At 39.6% G+C, this 16153-nt stretch overlaps 1 protein-coding gene across 1 annotated transcript; it reads left to right on the top strand.

Moving 5' to 3' along the window:
* Positions 1-14523: 14523 nt before the first annotated feature.
* Positions 14524-14943, top strand: LOC148015408 (putative pentatricopeptide repeat-containing protein At3g49142). Its single transcript, XM_087665198.1, has one exon. It carries the CDS (start codon positions 14524-14526, stop codon positions 14941-14943), a length of 420 nt encoding a protein of 139 aa, XP_087521324.1.
* Positions 14944-16153: the final 1210 nt, after the last annotated feature.

The raw sequence follows: 16153 nt of genomic DNA, 5'->3' as shown, positions 1-16153 counted from the left end.
GAAAAGTACCCCTCGACATACCAAGCCAGCATACAATGCCAGATTGGTTGCTAAAGGTTTCAAGCAGGATCATGGTGTGGACTTTGATGAAGTCTTTTCTCCTGTTGTGAAGATGACTACCCTACATTTGTTTTTGTTTGGTTGCTCATGGATCTTTATTTGATGGATATCAAAGACGGCTTTTCTTTATGGAGACTTGCATGATGAGATTTATGTGGAGCAACATAAGGGCTTTAGAGAACTAGCAGGGACCATCTAGTGTGCAAATTGACAAAGAGCCTTTATGGCCTTAAGCACGAACCTAGGGAATGGTGCCACAAGTTTAATGCTTTTATGCATTCCCAAGGATATTCCCGTAGTAATATGTATTCATGTTTATGAAGAAGGCTCATGATGATAGCCTTATGATTTTGATCCTCTATGTGGATGATATGTCTATTACTAGGAGTGCCCATGATGAGCTGGATGCCTTGAAAGGTTAGCTCAAGAATAGCTTTGAGATGAAGGACATGGGACAGGCCTCACATATTCTTGGGATGTGTATTATATGTGATCGCTCTAAGGGGCTCCCTTATTTATCAATGAAGGAGTACATCCAAAAGGTCCTTGAGAGGTTTCATCTACATGATATTAAGCCTATTGGCTTTCTTTTACCTTCTCACATAAAGGTTAGTTGGGCCGATTGTTCACAATTTGGAAACCGAGATGGCCAAGATTCCTTATGCATTTGTATTGGGCAGTTTGATGCATGCCATGATAGCTACTCACCTTGACATTGCATTTGTAGTGGGAGTTATGGCACGCTATATGGCTACACCATGCCAATGGCATTTGGATATCGTCAAAGGTATTATGAGGTATCTGAAGGGAATAACAACTATGTGCATTTGTTATGGTAGCCAGGATATAGGAATCATCGAATACACTAGCTTCAATTATGTAGGACATGCAGATAATAGGAAGTCCACCTCTAGCTACGCCTTCACCTTTACTAGAGGTGCTATTTCTCACATGTCCAGGGTGCAAAAATGCACAACCCTCTCTATTATAGAGGTAGAGTGTGTTCTAGCCACTGAGGCTTGCAAGAAGGCTCTTTGATTAGGCTTTTTGGTTGGTAGACCTTGGCATTACTAATGTGGTCCCTACACTACATTCAGATTCTATGAGTGCTATTCAATTGGCCAAGAATCTTATCTTCCATGCGAAGACAAAGCACATTGAGGTACATTACCACTTTATTTGAGAGGTCATTGAGGACAAGTCCATTAAGCTTGTCAAGATCTCATTGATGAAAATCTTGTAAATTTACTCACTAAAAGTCTCTTAGGAGAACATTTTGCTTTCCTTAGGAAGTTGATGGGCGTTGGATGAGATGGCATCTTTCCTCGTCCTATTGTACTTCTGTACATTGTACTCTGTCACTTTTTTCTTGTTCTCTCCTCACTAAGGACACATTCATATTTAAGTGGGAGGTTGTTGGAGGTAAAGGCACCTACGCCTAGATGTCTATGTATTAGTAACATTGACAGTACATGCACTATATATTAGTTTCCTGCATACATGTACATTGCAGGTGGCGAGTGCCCATCTCTATCACTTGATTCTTTATTCTTTTAATAACATTTGAATAAAGGAAAGGCTGGTCACACATTGTGATTATTGAAGTTCCAACATCTTCTCTCTCTCTCTCTCTCTCTCTCTCTCTCTCTCTCTCTCTCTCTCTCTCTCTCTCTCTCTCTCTCTCTCTCTCTCTCTCCTTCCACCATAGCTCTTACTTTTGCTTTGTGCTTCCACCTCAGGGCTCACTCCCTTCACTTGCGTACCTCAACAATATGTGAGGTGTAACTTGAGTTAGAGTAAATTTTCGAGCCCAAGACCCAAGGAAATCACAAGATGTCAAAGGCATGAGGAGAAAATGCACACCTAGCCAGAGCATGTGCAACATTTACTTAACCATGTGATTAAAAATTAATCCACATGTTAAGTGAGGTTTCAAAAATGCATGTCCTCATGACACCATGCTTATTGAAAGTTGAAATGGATAGTAAATTCTTTGTGATACTAGACGCAAATAAGATATCTACAAGCATGAAATTTGAGATGCTATAAACTTTATAATTACTATTATTAGCACATGTAAATAGCCCATCTCACCTGCATCTCCATAACCAAGAAAGATGTATTTCCTGGACTTACGATCTACCTTATTGCACTTATCCTTGGGAACATGGTAAAAAGCCTAATAACCACAAATACGCAAATGAGCATATGAGGGAGGTTTTCAAGACTATACCTCATCTGCAACCTAATAGTCAAGAGGAGTACATGGGGATCAATTTATCAAGTATACGATAGTAGTAATTGCCTCAGCCCAAAAATATTGTGGTAAGCTTGCTTGGCTAAGCATACTACAAGCTCGCTCTTGAATTATCCTAATCATGCACTCAACCATACCATTATTGGGTGGAACATACGAGGTAGTCAATTGACACTTAATACCCCTCTTGTCACAAAACTACTCAAAGGATTTAGAGACATACTCACCCCCATTATCTGACCTTAGGTATTCCATCCTATACCTAGATTGGTTTTAAACTAAAACAAGCCAACACTAAAATGTAGCCAAGACTTCAGATTTCTGCTTAATCGGATATGCCTAGACCTTATGCGTATAGTCTTCAATGAATGTAACGAAATACTTTGTGCCAACCTAATGACTTACAATACATGGGACCACATACATCCGAATGAATGAGAGCCAAAGGCTTACCCATGCATGTCATACCCCATACTTTTTATGCATATTACGTGTCTGCCTGCCATATAAATAATGGTTACAAGACTCAAAGCACTTATAGTCAAGGGACAGAAGACATTGCAAATGGGTAAGCATTTTCATTTCTTTCAAGAACATATGCCCAAGGTGACAATGCCAAAGGGATACATGTGGAACTGCATCCACTACCAAAATATGGTCAATTAACCTAGATACAAGCAAGGGGTAGAGCGTATTGGACTTAGTACCATGTGCAATGACAAGATTCCCATGGGTAATCTTCTATGAGGAATCACCAAAACAAACTACATAATCTACATCATCCAAAGTGCCAATAGAGATAAGGCTCTTCGTAAGAGCCGGTACATGATGTACATCATGAAGAGTAAACATGCAACTTGAACCAAACTGCAATTGGATATCACCAATTCCAACTATCTCTAGTGCTAGGTCGTTACCCAAACCAATAGATCCAGTCAAACTATGATATGAGTAGAATCACTCTGTATGAGGGGACACATGAAAGGAAGCCCCTGAATCTATCAACTAACATTAAGTATACCCTCACAAAGCATCAATCAACTGTGAAGTATCAAGAGAAGAAGTTGCAAGTATGAAATCATCATCAGAATCAATCTACATGACAATAATCTCTTTAATCTTAATGCTTGACTTGCTAGGAATAATGCTCCGATCATTATTTTTGTCATGTACTTTACCCTTGCCTTCTTTCTTGCGCTTGTCCTCACATATTTTATGGAACTGTGGCCAAATATCCCATGCTTTCCCACAGTAATGACAAGTCAATGATGACTTATGGCCATGGGACTTATTACAAGACTATCCACATGATTGAGAATGAGACTGTTGAGAGTCTATCCCATAGTGGTCATTAGTGCTCCTACCATTATTGCCTCTAGCTGTCAAAGCGTGAGAGGTGCAGGAAGCATCAACATTCTTTTGTTAACTTCTTCATTCAAGAGTGCACCCTCTATATCTTGTAAGTCTATCCCATCTCAGTAGGCATGTTGACACACAGAGCATTGCAAAATGAATCCCATGATTTAGGGAGTGTAACCAAGAGGAATAAAGGGGGGAGATTGCCTTTGAATTCAATCCCCTATGAAGACAAATGATTTAGAATAGAATGAAACTTATTTAAGTGGGTTGACATGGAAGTGCTCTCCTTCATGCAAAGGTCCACGAGTTGCTTTAGTCAATATATCTAAGAAGTGGGGCTCTACTTGTCATAGACATCTCAAATCTTATCCCAAAAGTCCCATGTGGACTTTTTGATGCCAGGAGGCATATTCCACGGTGGATTCCGTGAGGTTTTACGGTGGATTCCGTAAACTTAGATGACCGGGGCTCATACACAAAGTGGATTCTTTGTGCGAGAAGTTGATGGGGACGCCTGTCCTTTTCAGGCGTTTCATTAATTTAGTGTGTACATGGGTGATTCCATAGCGGGTGATTCCGCAAAATACATATTAAATTAATAAACGTTTATGAGTTTAGAGTGCGCACTCGTAATAAATTAAGGTTAGGATTTATTTCTAACCAGTTGATTTATTGCTGAAGACTGCTAGGTATTCACTTTTGTCGGTTTAATTGTATTATTTTACTAACAATTGTGAATGCTTTAGTTGATGTGTAGAGATAGCAGCAGTGGCGGAGGAAGGCATTGGAGTCTAGCGAGTATTCGACCTATGGATTATATTTTGACATGCGCCACGCCTATATTTTGTTATGTCTATTGAGGCATCGATTATTGATTATTATTTTGTATGCGCCTATGCGCACGGATATGCTATTTCTATTTGGGACATTGTGTTGGGCGTGCCAGACTCTATGGGCACCATCCATTAGCTTTATTTCCTATTTTTGTAAAAGCAAACTCAAAAGCTAAAAGCTTGTCATATTTTTGTAAATTGGGCTATTATTGAGCATGAAGATGGAAATATACATAAAATACATGCTTTGTGAAGTGCTCACACAAGGCATGGGGGGAGATTGAACCCAATTGGTCTCTTGCTCTTGTCGTTCATGCTTTTTACATTGTTTTTTTGTGCAAAAAGGTAGAGTTCATTGTTCTTGGGGACCTTCCGGGATTCACTACGTGAGCATACAGCGACCGATCTGCGCACCAATGGTATCAGAGCGGAGCTGAGATCAAGAGCTTCCAATCCCTACCCATCTCGTGCAAAGACGGAGCTCTTGGAACGATCGAGCTCTACAGTCAATCTCGTCACGAACCGTCGATACAGGCAGACTTCTGGCGATCAAGAACCCCTGTTTCTGCTATTAAATCGCGAAGGACCAGGCTATACAGGCGGAGGACCACTCCCTCATCTCCATAAACAAGTCGTGGATATACAGTAAGAAGCTCCATATCTACCTTCTTCAAAAGCTTAGTATTAAAGCTTAAAGGCTTAAGGAACTTTACAAGCTTCACAAAAATTGTCATCGAGCTGTAAGAAGACGTCCGAAAATTTCGCGGCGTGGAAAAACGTCTGCCCCTTCCTTCACGATCTGCGCCGATTTTCTTCAAAGATTAAGCCCCCCAAAGTTTAAGCTATTAAGCTTAAGACATTAAGCCTTAATCAAGTTAGACAAGACAAGCAAGTCAACAAACTTCAGGTCCTGCACTCCAGAAATCAAGTTCTACAAGTCAACCGTGATCAAGTCCTGCAAGTTCACTAAGTCGGCTAAGTCTGCAACTCTGCAAATCACCTAAGTCTGCAACTCTGCAAGTCAGACTAGTCAACTGGAGTCAGAACTGACTAGTGCTCAAAACTCCTAGAAGGGTTGTTCCTGCGCAGAAACTCCGAACTGCAAAGTTGTTCGTGGCAACGTATTCTACCCATACGCAGGTTCACTGAAGTATTTTCAGCATACGAAGAAGGAAATATCGTAGATTTTTTGAAGATTGAGAAAGAAATACCCAAAAATACATAAGCCTTGTAACACCGAATTTGAGCTACGCTCATCCCGCTAACTTGAATTTTGAGTGAGAAAGGTCTTTTGAGTTTTACAGGATGACGGAACCACATATGGATGATCCTATGGCTGAAGACGACCTACTTGAGCCTACTATGGAGCAAAAGCTGGACCTAATCATGATGCAATTGAAAGAAGAACGAAGGGCTAAGCAAGCATTGCAAGCGCAATTGGCAAAATTACAAAGAGCGTCTACCGACAAAGAAGAATCTCAAGCTGAAGATTTGATTCGACGTACCATCGATGCCACCCTTGAAGCTCAAACCATTCGCAAGGAATCAAAGATAAGTAAACGAAGTTTCAAATTTCGCACTTTCAATGGCATACGAGAAGGAAAGACTGTTTTATCATTCATTAGCCAGTTTGATGACTATTTCCATGAGGAAACCTATCCAGAAAAAGATAAAATCAAGTGTGTTACTAATCATTTGGTAGACAGAGCATCACTTTGGTGGACTGCAGTACGCAAGAGCGTAGAATGTCCTGCTACTTGGGAAGATTTCAAGAAGAAGTTCATCCAGAATTTCCTTCCACCGCAATTTCATGAGAAGACTATCAAGCAATGGGATCTACTTCAACAACGGGATCGTGAGCCTATACCACAGTATACAGAGCGTTTTTGGAATGCACTCCTACAGCTACGCATGCGTGAAGACGTACCAGAGACGACACATAAGCGGAAGTATATGTCTGGGCTTCTTAGACATTACTACGCTGAAGTAAACATGTTCAAGCCTGCTATCCTTGAAGACGCCATCTCACTAGCTCACGACACTGAAGATAAGTTACGTGGTAGAGACAGACGACCACAGCAATTCCAAGTCAATGGTAATTATGGATCTAAACAATTTAATTCCAATTTTAGAAGATTTACTCCAGGTCGTTTCTCTTCACCATCTTTCCGCAAGAATTGGGCTAAACCACATGCATTACCATCCAATGTCAATCCAAATCCTAAGCATATTCCACAAGCAAATCCAAATGTACCTAGACTTCTCGCCATTGCAAATAATGTAACCAAAGCCAAGCCAATAGTATGCTATAAATGCCACCAGCCTGGACATCTCGCAGCAAATTGTTATTCAAAGAAGCCACCAGCTCATATCAACTATCTTGGAGCCATGGACGAAGACGAACATGAGGATATGCCTGATTTCATTGAAGATGAGGATGACACTACTACTACTTCCGACACTTTACCAGGTATGCCTACTCCACATTCATTATTAACTATGAAATGTTTGGTGCATGGAAAGGAAAAGACTATTTTGCATGATGACGGTAGTACTCATGACTTTATTTCAGCAAAATTGGTAAAGAAATTGAAATTACAGACTGTACCTACGCACTATCGCATAAAAGCTGCATTTTTAGGCACTAGGTATAATGGTACACAGGAAGTGCAAGATTTAGAAATTCAAATTGGTTCATACATTGAAAGAAGAAATTTCTTAGTTGTTCCATTACAGTCGAGTGACATTATTTTAGGAATGCCTTGGCGACACCAACATAATCCAGATATAGATTATTCCACACACACAATGAATATTAATTTTCAAGGAAAATCTATTACATTATATGGTATGCATGCATCTAATGTTTTTTCATTGCTTTTGCATACTCAAGCTAAATGTGCATTACGCAAGAATAGTAAATCATATCTCATTTGGGTGAATGAATTGCAAGCAAAGGAAAATCATATGCACCCTAGGCATAAGGAATTTCTTGCATATTTTAAGGACTGTTTTGCAGAAGACTTACCACCAGGTTTACCTCCTTCACGTCCAGAAGACCATAAGATTGATTTGATCCCTGGCACACAACCACCTTGCAAAGCACCCTATAGGCATAACCAGATAGAGCAAAAAGAAATCCAGAGTCAAGTTGAAGAATTACTAAATAGAGGTTTAATTCGACCTAGCAGTTCTCCATTCGGTGCACCTGTATTCTTAGTCAAGAAAAAGAATAATACCTATCGTATGTGTATTGATTACTGAGCTTTAAATAAGATCACTGTAAAGAATAGGTATCCTATACCTAGAGTTGATGACCTTATGGACAAACTGCAAGGATCTTCTATATTTAGTAAAATTGACCTTAAGTCTGGATATCATCAGGTGAGGCTAGATAAATCTGACATATTTAAGACTACATTCAGAACACAGTTTGGTCATTACGAATTCTTAGTCATGCCATTCGGATTGACTAATGCACCTGCCACCTTTAGTAGAATGATGAACCGTATCTTTTTGAAATATCAGTACTGTGTGATTGTTTTCTTTGATGATATTTTGGTGTTTAGTCAAAATGAGAAAGAGCATTACGAGCATTTGTCATTGGTTTTTCAGTTATTGAAAGAAAATCAATTGTTTGCAAATCCTGAAAAGAGTGAATTCTTTAAGATAGAAATTGAGTATTTAGGTCATATTGTATCATCTGAAGGAATTAAAGTTGATCCTAAGAAAATTGATGCAATATTGAATTGGTCTGTTCCTAAAAACGCGCATGAGTTACGCTCATTCCTTGGTCTTGCTAGTTTCTATAGGAAGTTTGTACGTAATTTTTCATTACTTGCTTTACCATTAACCAAACTTCTCAAGAAAGGAATTGTTTATCAATGGACCGAAAATCAATAGAAATCCTTTGACTTACTGAAACATGCATTAACCAATGCCCCTGTTTTACAGTTGTCTGACTTTAATAGACCATTTTTTCTAGTTGTGACTGATGCTAGCGAATCAGGAATAGGAGCCGTACTAATGCAAGACAATCATCCAATAGCATATTCTAGTTGTAAGCTAAAACCCTCTGAGCTGAAATATTCCACATATGATAAAGAACTATTAGCAGTTGTACAATCATTAAGACAGTGGAAACACTACTTAATGGGTTCAGAATTCATGATAAAGACCGACCAGCAAAGCATTAGACATTTACTTAGCCAACCCCAAATTTCTGACCGTCATATCAAATGGGCTTACTTTATTCAAAGTTTTCATCCTATCATTCAATACCAACCTGGAAAAGAAAATGTAGTTGCTGATGCATTGAGTAGAAGACCTGCAATTCATAATATTTCTGTCATATCTTTTGATTCTTTGATTGCTATGAAAGATACATATCACCAGGATATTACTTTTCATTCTGATTGGAATAAATTAGTTCAAAATAATTTCATTCCTGTTGATTCATTGTCATATAATGATGGATTTATGTTTTATGAAAAGAGACTGTGTGTTACTATTCCATTCCGATCTTTTGTTTTGAATGAAATTCATTGTCCCCCATATCAAGGTCATAGAGGTATCATATCTACATTACGTATGTTAACTGAAGATTTTTATTGGCCGCATATGGATGCAGATGTATCTAATTTTGTTTCTGAATGTTTGATTTGTCAAAGAGTTAAGATACATCATGGTAAACAGTATGGATTACTCATGCCTTTGTCTATTCCATCTAAACCTTGGGAACAAATTTCTATGGATTTCATTACTGGTTTACCAAATACTAAATCTAACCATGATATGATTTGGACAGTTGTAGATAGATTTAGTAAGTAAGCATATTTCATTCCATGTAAGAAAACTTTAACAGCATCACAAGCAGCACAATTGTTTTTTAAAACTGTTTTTACTAACCATGGATTGCCAAAAGTTATCATTTCAGATCGTGATTCTAGATTTTGTAACAATTTTTGGATTACCCTGTTTGCTAATCTAGGCACAAAGATTGATTTCTCATCTGCATTTCATCCAGAAACTAATGGACAAACAGAAGCCACAAACAGCACCATTCTAGATCTTTTACGTGCATATACTATTTCTAAACCTCAGACATGGGACACTCATTTGCATTTATTACAGTTTGCATATAACAATACACCGCACACATCTACAAAGAAAGCACCGTTTGAAGTCATTTATGGATATAGATTATCTACACCTGTTGCATCTTTGTCTAATAGAATTCAGAGTGCTGATGATATTACTAGTATGCATAACAGTAGTTTTGATGAGGTTAAGGATATGATTGCTAAAGCCCAGCAATCATATACCAAACAAGCCAACAAGAAAAGACAAGCTATCAATTTCAAAGTTGATGATTATGTTTGGCTGAGAATAGAAAAACGTAGATTGCAAAGTGTAGATAGACATCCAGTTGTCAAACGAGCTCCTAGATTTTATGGACCATTTAGAATCATTCATAAAATTAATGATAATGCATTCAAGTTAGAATTACCATCTCATTGGAAAATTCACAATACATTTCACATTAGTTTATTGAGACCATTTAGAGGCCAACTACCTGTCCACCCTGTTTATGAAAACCCACCTTTATTAGAGGAAGAGACTGAAATACTTGAACCAGAAGCTATCATAGACACTGATTTTATGACCACTAGAACTGGCCGAAGGTATTCTAGATATCTAGTCAAATTTAAGAACCATCCTGTAGAGGAAGCACAATGGATGCATGCTAGAGACTTAAATGCTTTCTCCACTCTGTTAGCTCCACATTGAGCTAATAGCAATTGAGGTCAATTGCTATCCCACCCCGGGGGTATAATGCCAGGAGGCATATTTCACGGTGGATTCCGTGAGGTTTTACGGTGGATTCCGTAAACTTAGATGACCGGGGCTCATACACAAAGTGGATTCTTTGTGCGAGAAGTTGATGGGGACGCCTGTCCTTTTCGAGCGTTTCATTAATTTAGTGTGTACATGGGTGATTCCATAGCGGGTGATTCCGCAAAATACATATTAAATTAATAAACATTTATGAGTTTAGAGTGCGCACTCGTAATAAATTAAGGTTAGGATTTATTTCTAACCAATTGATTTATTGCTGAAGACTGCTGGGTATTCACTTTTGTCGGTTTAATTGTATTATTTTACTAACAATTGTGAATGCTTCAGTTGATGTGTAGAGATAGCAGCAGTGGCGGAGGAAGGCATTGGAGTCTAGCGAGTATTCGACCTATGGATTATATTTTGACAGGCGCCACGCCTATATTTTGTTATGTCTATTGAGGCATCGATTATTGATTATTATTTTGTATGCACCTATGCGCACGGATATGTTATTTCTATTTGGGACATTGTGTTGGGCGTGCCAGACTCTATGGGCACCATCCATTAGCTTTATTTTCTATTTTTGTAAAAGCAAACTCAAAAGCATAAAGCTTGTCATATTTTTGTACATTGGGCTATTATTGAGCATGAAGATGGAAATATACATAAAATACATGCTTTGTGAAGCACTCACACAAGGCATGGGGGGAGATTGAACCCAATTGGTCTCTTGCTCTTGTCGTTCATGCTTTTTACATTGTTTTTTGTGCAAAAAGGTAGAGTTCATTGTTCTTGGGGACCTTCCGGGATTCACTACGTGAGCATACAGCAACCGATCTGCGCACCACTTTCCATCGGAGACAACATTATAGAACACCTGCTTAGAGAGGGACAATATGATGGTGGACTTATATAGCTCATCTAATTCAACCCAATCCTCTACATCAATACATTCAGGCTTGACACGCTCATGTTTCAAAGGCTTAACCTGCATTTTCTGCACTAAACTTGAGAGATTTGGGCCTTTGAATAGCATCCAACTTGTCAATATTAAAGATATCATTATCATTGGAACCAATAGCCATATTGAGACCAAGTAAAGTCACTAAAGACCAAAACAAGTTGTTATAGTAACTTGTAAATCAATCCCAAACCACTACCAGATCAAGTTGAAAACAAGGGGTGCTGATCAAGTAATGAATTATCCACAAACTCAATGAAAAGAATTATCAAATGAAAGTGATTGCCCTCATGAAAATTGGTAGTAAGAAAACCAAGCCAAAACTAAGCTATCATTGATACATAACAAACTAGAACTACTAGGTGATATCTTGTATCATGCGGGGTATGTAAGAAACTCTAGCAACCAACATACATAAGACAAGTATCCAAAGCTTTCAATAGTAAATTATCAATGTGGAATACATCAACTGGGATACCAATCATGCATGTAGCATATCTCAGGGTAAAAGAAGAGGCTAGCCAAAGGCATGACTAATTGAGCAAGAGTAACAAAAGTACAATAAATCACCAAGATAGGTGCATGTATCATTGACAATGACCTGATAGCAGTTGGTGTGAGTCTAATACAATATAAAATCAAAGCAACCCTCAAGGCATAAATTGTAGACATATAGCATGTAAAGAGAGCATGTACATGTGAATATCCCACTATGTCAAAAGTCAAGCTCAACTGTATAACCAAAAGCTCTATGTAACATCAAGTATCAATGAAGCTGCTCCCACTAGAAGAAAAGTCAGATGTGGAATGAGTAGGCAAAGCTCAGATACATCAAGTACATAGCATCCAATATCCAAGATCCAATGGCATATGCAATGTAAACTCAAGCTCCAAGGTAGCTCGAAAGAAGGGCAAGGCAAATGAAGCCAAGTACTCATCATAGCATAGCCAAACACATAGCATCCATCTTAGACATTAAATCTTGTAATAAGCAGCCCATGTATCATCCAATGATAGAGGGCACAAGCTATCTCAAATGAAAGTGAACTATGACAATGATAGTGAAGGTCACAAAGACCAAGCTCCAATGTCAGCCCAAAAGCATTTCGGAGACATGAGCAAGCATGTAGCATAAGTTGGAAGCATCAAACCCATGAAGGAACTTCAAGCTCATAGCATAAATAGCATATTATAATTTACTAGAGCCAAGCCCAAATCCAAGTTCTAAATATCCCCATGATCATCTTCAAGTGCATACCATCCATGGTAGACATCAATACATCATAGGAAGCACCTAAGACATAGCCCGAAAGCATTAGGCATAAGATAATCCCTGTAAAATGTATTTAGACTTGTTCATTACATCACATAAGTCTCTGTCCAAACTGAGTAAATGAGGTCTCAAATCAGAGCCAAAGTCATCTCAAAGCATAGGCATATCATCACCAAACATAATAACATCATATATGCATGAATAAGCATCACCAAGCATAACCATGAGCACTTTACATCTAGGACAAGGGCCTGGTCTGTTATTACAACCTATAAACTATTTAAGCATAATCAATAGCTGAAGGATAACACTCCAATGGAGTGCTCAAGTAAATGCCAATGCCAAGAGGTATTCCCAAGGTATGGAGGACCACCCAAATACTAGAGGGGCTGCCAATGATGAAGGAAGCTATAAATGATGAAAATGATTGCTTTCAGGACCTGTACAAACTAGAGCAATTAGTGCTCCACATTTTGCATGATAATGCTAGTTGGGGAGGGTAGGGAGGCACTAAGAGGTTCCCAGGAAGCTTCATGGAGAAGCTGTAGGTATGGCTGCCCTATTTTTCAAATTGTCTGTTGTGATTGAGCTGAAACGTGGCTCAAGATCAACCAAAGAGAGCTCATTGAAGCCCTATAGCATGGCCAAACAAGTGTAGAATAGGGGAGGGTCACAAATTATACCTCTTCCAGCTAAGCTATGGCTGCCATGAAAGGAACTACTGTAGGTATTCGAAAGAGAGCTAAAGCAATGTTGGTTCAAGTCGAGCTTCACAATCGAGAAGGCTTTGATACTAGTTGAAGGGTATGTTTGTATTGTTGTGTTCCCATCACTTACACCAATGCATGTTTTCATGTGAGATGATGCACCATTCCTAGCATTGTAGCCTAGTTCTAGAGTTAATGAGTGCATATACAGAGCCCATATAAAGCCTCCAATTCATCAATCACCCTTTGTTGCCATAGTGTGGCCAAAGCCTTTAGTGGACATAAAGGTTGGATGTTCTTTCTCTATTAGCAGAGTAGTACCTTTGTTTGAGCCTGTTAAGAGAAAAGGCTGCAACAAAGCAAAATGTGCACTACTTTTGTAGGGCTTTGATTTTGCGATTGTCCATAACTTCAACCTCTTGCATGCTGGTTTGGTTGCTCTTGATGACCTTTGTGTATTTGATTTCCATATGCTCGTGATGTGTCCACTATAGTGTTGTAGCACCATAGCCTAGCTCATCCATTGTTCTGATGATTGCCTTTGAAAGGCACTTCTCAGATTTGGTACCTTGCTTGCATCATTTGGGTGCAGTTAATGTGCCTTGGATTAACATGTGTGATGCAAGCCACGTTCTCGCAATGTTCTCATATGTTGTCTCATGTCATGCCCAAGCAATTTGATGTAAGTTTTGGTCAATAGCAAGTGACTTTGTTACATCTTAGCATGCAACCCTAGCGTTGTCTTGATGGATGCCTCTTAGAGGTGCTGCTTGGATTTGGCACATTGCTTGCATTGTTCAGGTGCAATAGAGCCGATGATCGACAAGTGCAATGTAGGCCACGCAGTCTTCAACCTTCTCATATATGTTGCATCGTCTCATGTCATGCCCAAGCAAATGCTAAGACTTGACGTAGGTTGTGGTCAATAGAAATGCATTTATGAGATCTTTATCATGCAACCCTAGTTCCACACCTTCACACACGAAAACACGCTCTCTCGCACACACACCCCCCTTCTCCCTCTCCCTCTGCCTCTCCCTCTTTCCCCGTGCGCGTGCGTCTCTTCTCTCCTCTATGTTGGGTACCGTGGTTTCTCCCGTTCCTTGCCGTCTCTCTCTCGTCCTTCCGGGTCAGTGAGAGATCACATCAGTGCTGGAGCGCCGGTCCCTGCCCGTCGGCGTCGAGATTCTGCTTCCAACCCCTGTGCACTCCTTAATTTCTGGCCCGAGAAGATGCGACTCAAATGCCCTGTGGCAGCATGTGCTCGGTTTCAGACATTATGGATGCCGCGGACTGCAGCTGGCTCGAGGCCTTTATCCACCGCCGCTGCAGAAGGAGAACATCTCGATGACCAGGGCCCCTCGCCTGCGGACAATGCCTCCAGCTATGTCATGATGTCGAACATCTATGCCGAGACCAATCGATGGGATGAAGTTCGCAACATACAAAACCTCCGCAGGTCTGCTCGTGCTTGGAAGAAGCCCGGTAGGGCTTTTATCGAGGTGCAGAACCAGACTCATGACTTTGTTGTCGGAGATAGAACACACATTCAGACTGACAACATACAGGAAAAAATGAGAAGGGTCAAAAAAGCAATGAACTCTGGAGGTTATATACCTAATGTTGAACTAGTGCTTGAGCTGTTATCCTAGGGAGACAGAGTATCAGGGAATCGGCATCTGATTCCAACACTATATACATCCAGTTGATGGATCAGTGCGAGCATCAGATGCTTAAATTGTAATCCGAATCAGGCTGTATATGATATATAGTCATAATACTAGCCAACGCAGTATACAGCCTTGAGTCACAAAATGTGGTTTCTGACATGCTGCAGCTAGGTATTTGGATGTTGATTGGTTCCCTTCAGGCTTTAAATCAGTGCTCAATTGGTGTGGCAGACATTGGTAGTTGAATTAATATAGTATTACTGTGGCAGTTTTGTATATACCGAGCAAAGGATGTTGGCTTATACATAGTTCAATGATGTTGCAATTTTGTATCAGAATGTGTGAGCTGTAGTTCTCTCTGTAGTTGGTCTACTATTTCGAGCATGGTTTGCACAGTCCATGTGCATTTAACTCCTTCTATCCAGCATGGCTTGTGCGATGACTCAGGTGATACAATTTGGGTGGTGCAGCATGGCATGATCGATATTGATGTTGACACGTGCAGGAAACTGTTCTTGGTGCAGGTATGACCAACTTTATTAACTCGAAGTTTCCTGTCGCATGAGTATAGCTCACGTTTGAAGTTTGGCTTGCATTAAAAGTAGCAGTTGTGAATTGCTACAATCTACTTTGGTCATGTCTGAGTCTTTAGAATCCGAGTGCTCAGATGATTAGGTTTTATGGCTGCTAAACCCTAATTTCGACAGTAGCAAATGAGTACTTGTTGGCCCATGAATTCATAGTGTATGCTCCTCCAACTCAGTCCATCTTTGCAATGACCATTGTTGTCTCACCAACATAGACTTTCACGTCTTTCTTGTTTGCATGACCTGTAAATGTGTATGCATGTCCTAATGCTTGTGACATACTCTTACATCCTTGAATATCATGGATGGGAACTTCCAACATTGGTAGTTAATTATGTTGCCCAAACTTTGGACTTTAATTAATAGTTTCTCCTAGGTGCATCTCTGTAATCTTAGCATTAAAAGTTGGAAATTAAACATTTCCATGGTTCTATTTATGGCCAAGCCCATGATTGACACAATGTATACATGGTTATCTATGTCAAAATCTCTAAGAGTATACTTACATGCTTGTGACGTAACCCCTTTTGAAAAATGACAATTGACTCTAATGTATGCTTGTAGAACCAAGCATGTGTCAAAAAGGAGTCCAGCAACTTTTGTAG

This window comes from Lygodium microphyllum, chromosome 24, assembly GCF_053477565.2.
Source record: "Lygodium microphyllum isolate KBCC chromosome 24, Lygodium_microphyllum_v1.1.10, whole genome shotgun sequence".
Classification (NCBI taxonomy): Eukaryota; Viridiplantae; Streptophyta; class Polypodiopsida; order Schizaeales; family Lygodiaceae; genus Lygodium; species Lygodium microphyllum.
The sequence above is the reverse complement of the archived record's forward strand: the minus strand, read 5'-3'. Positions and strand labels throughout refer to the sequence as shown.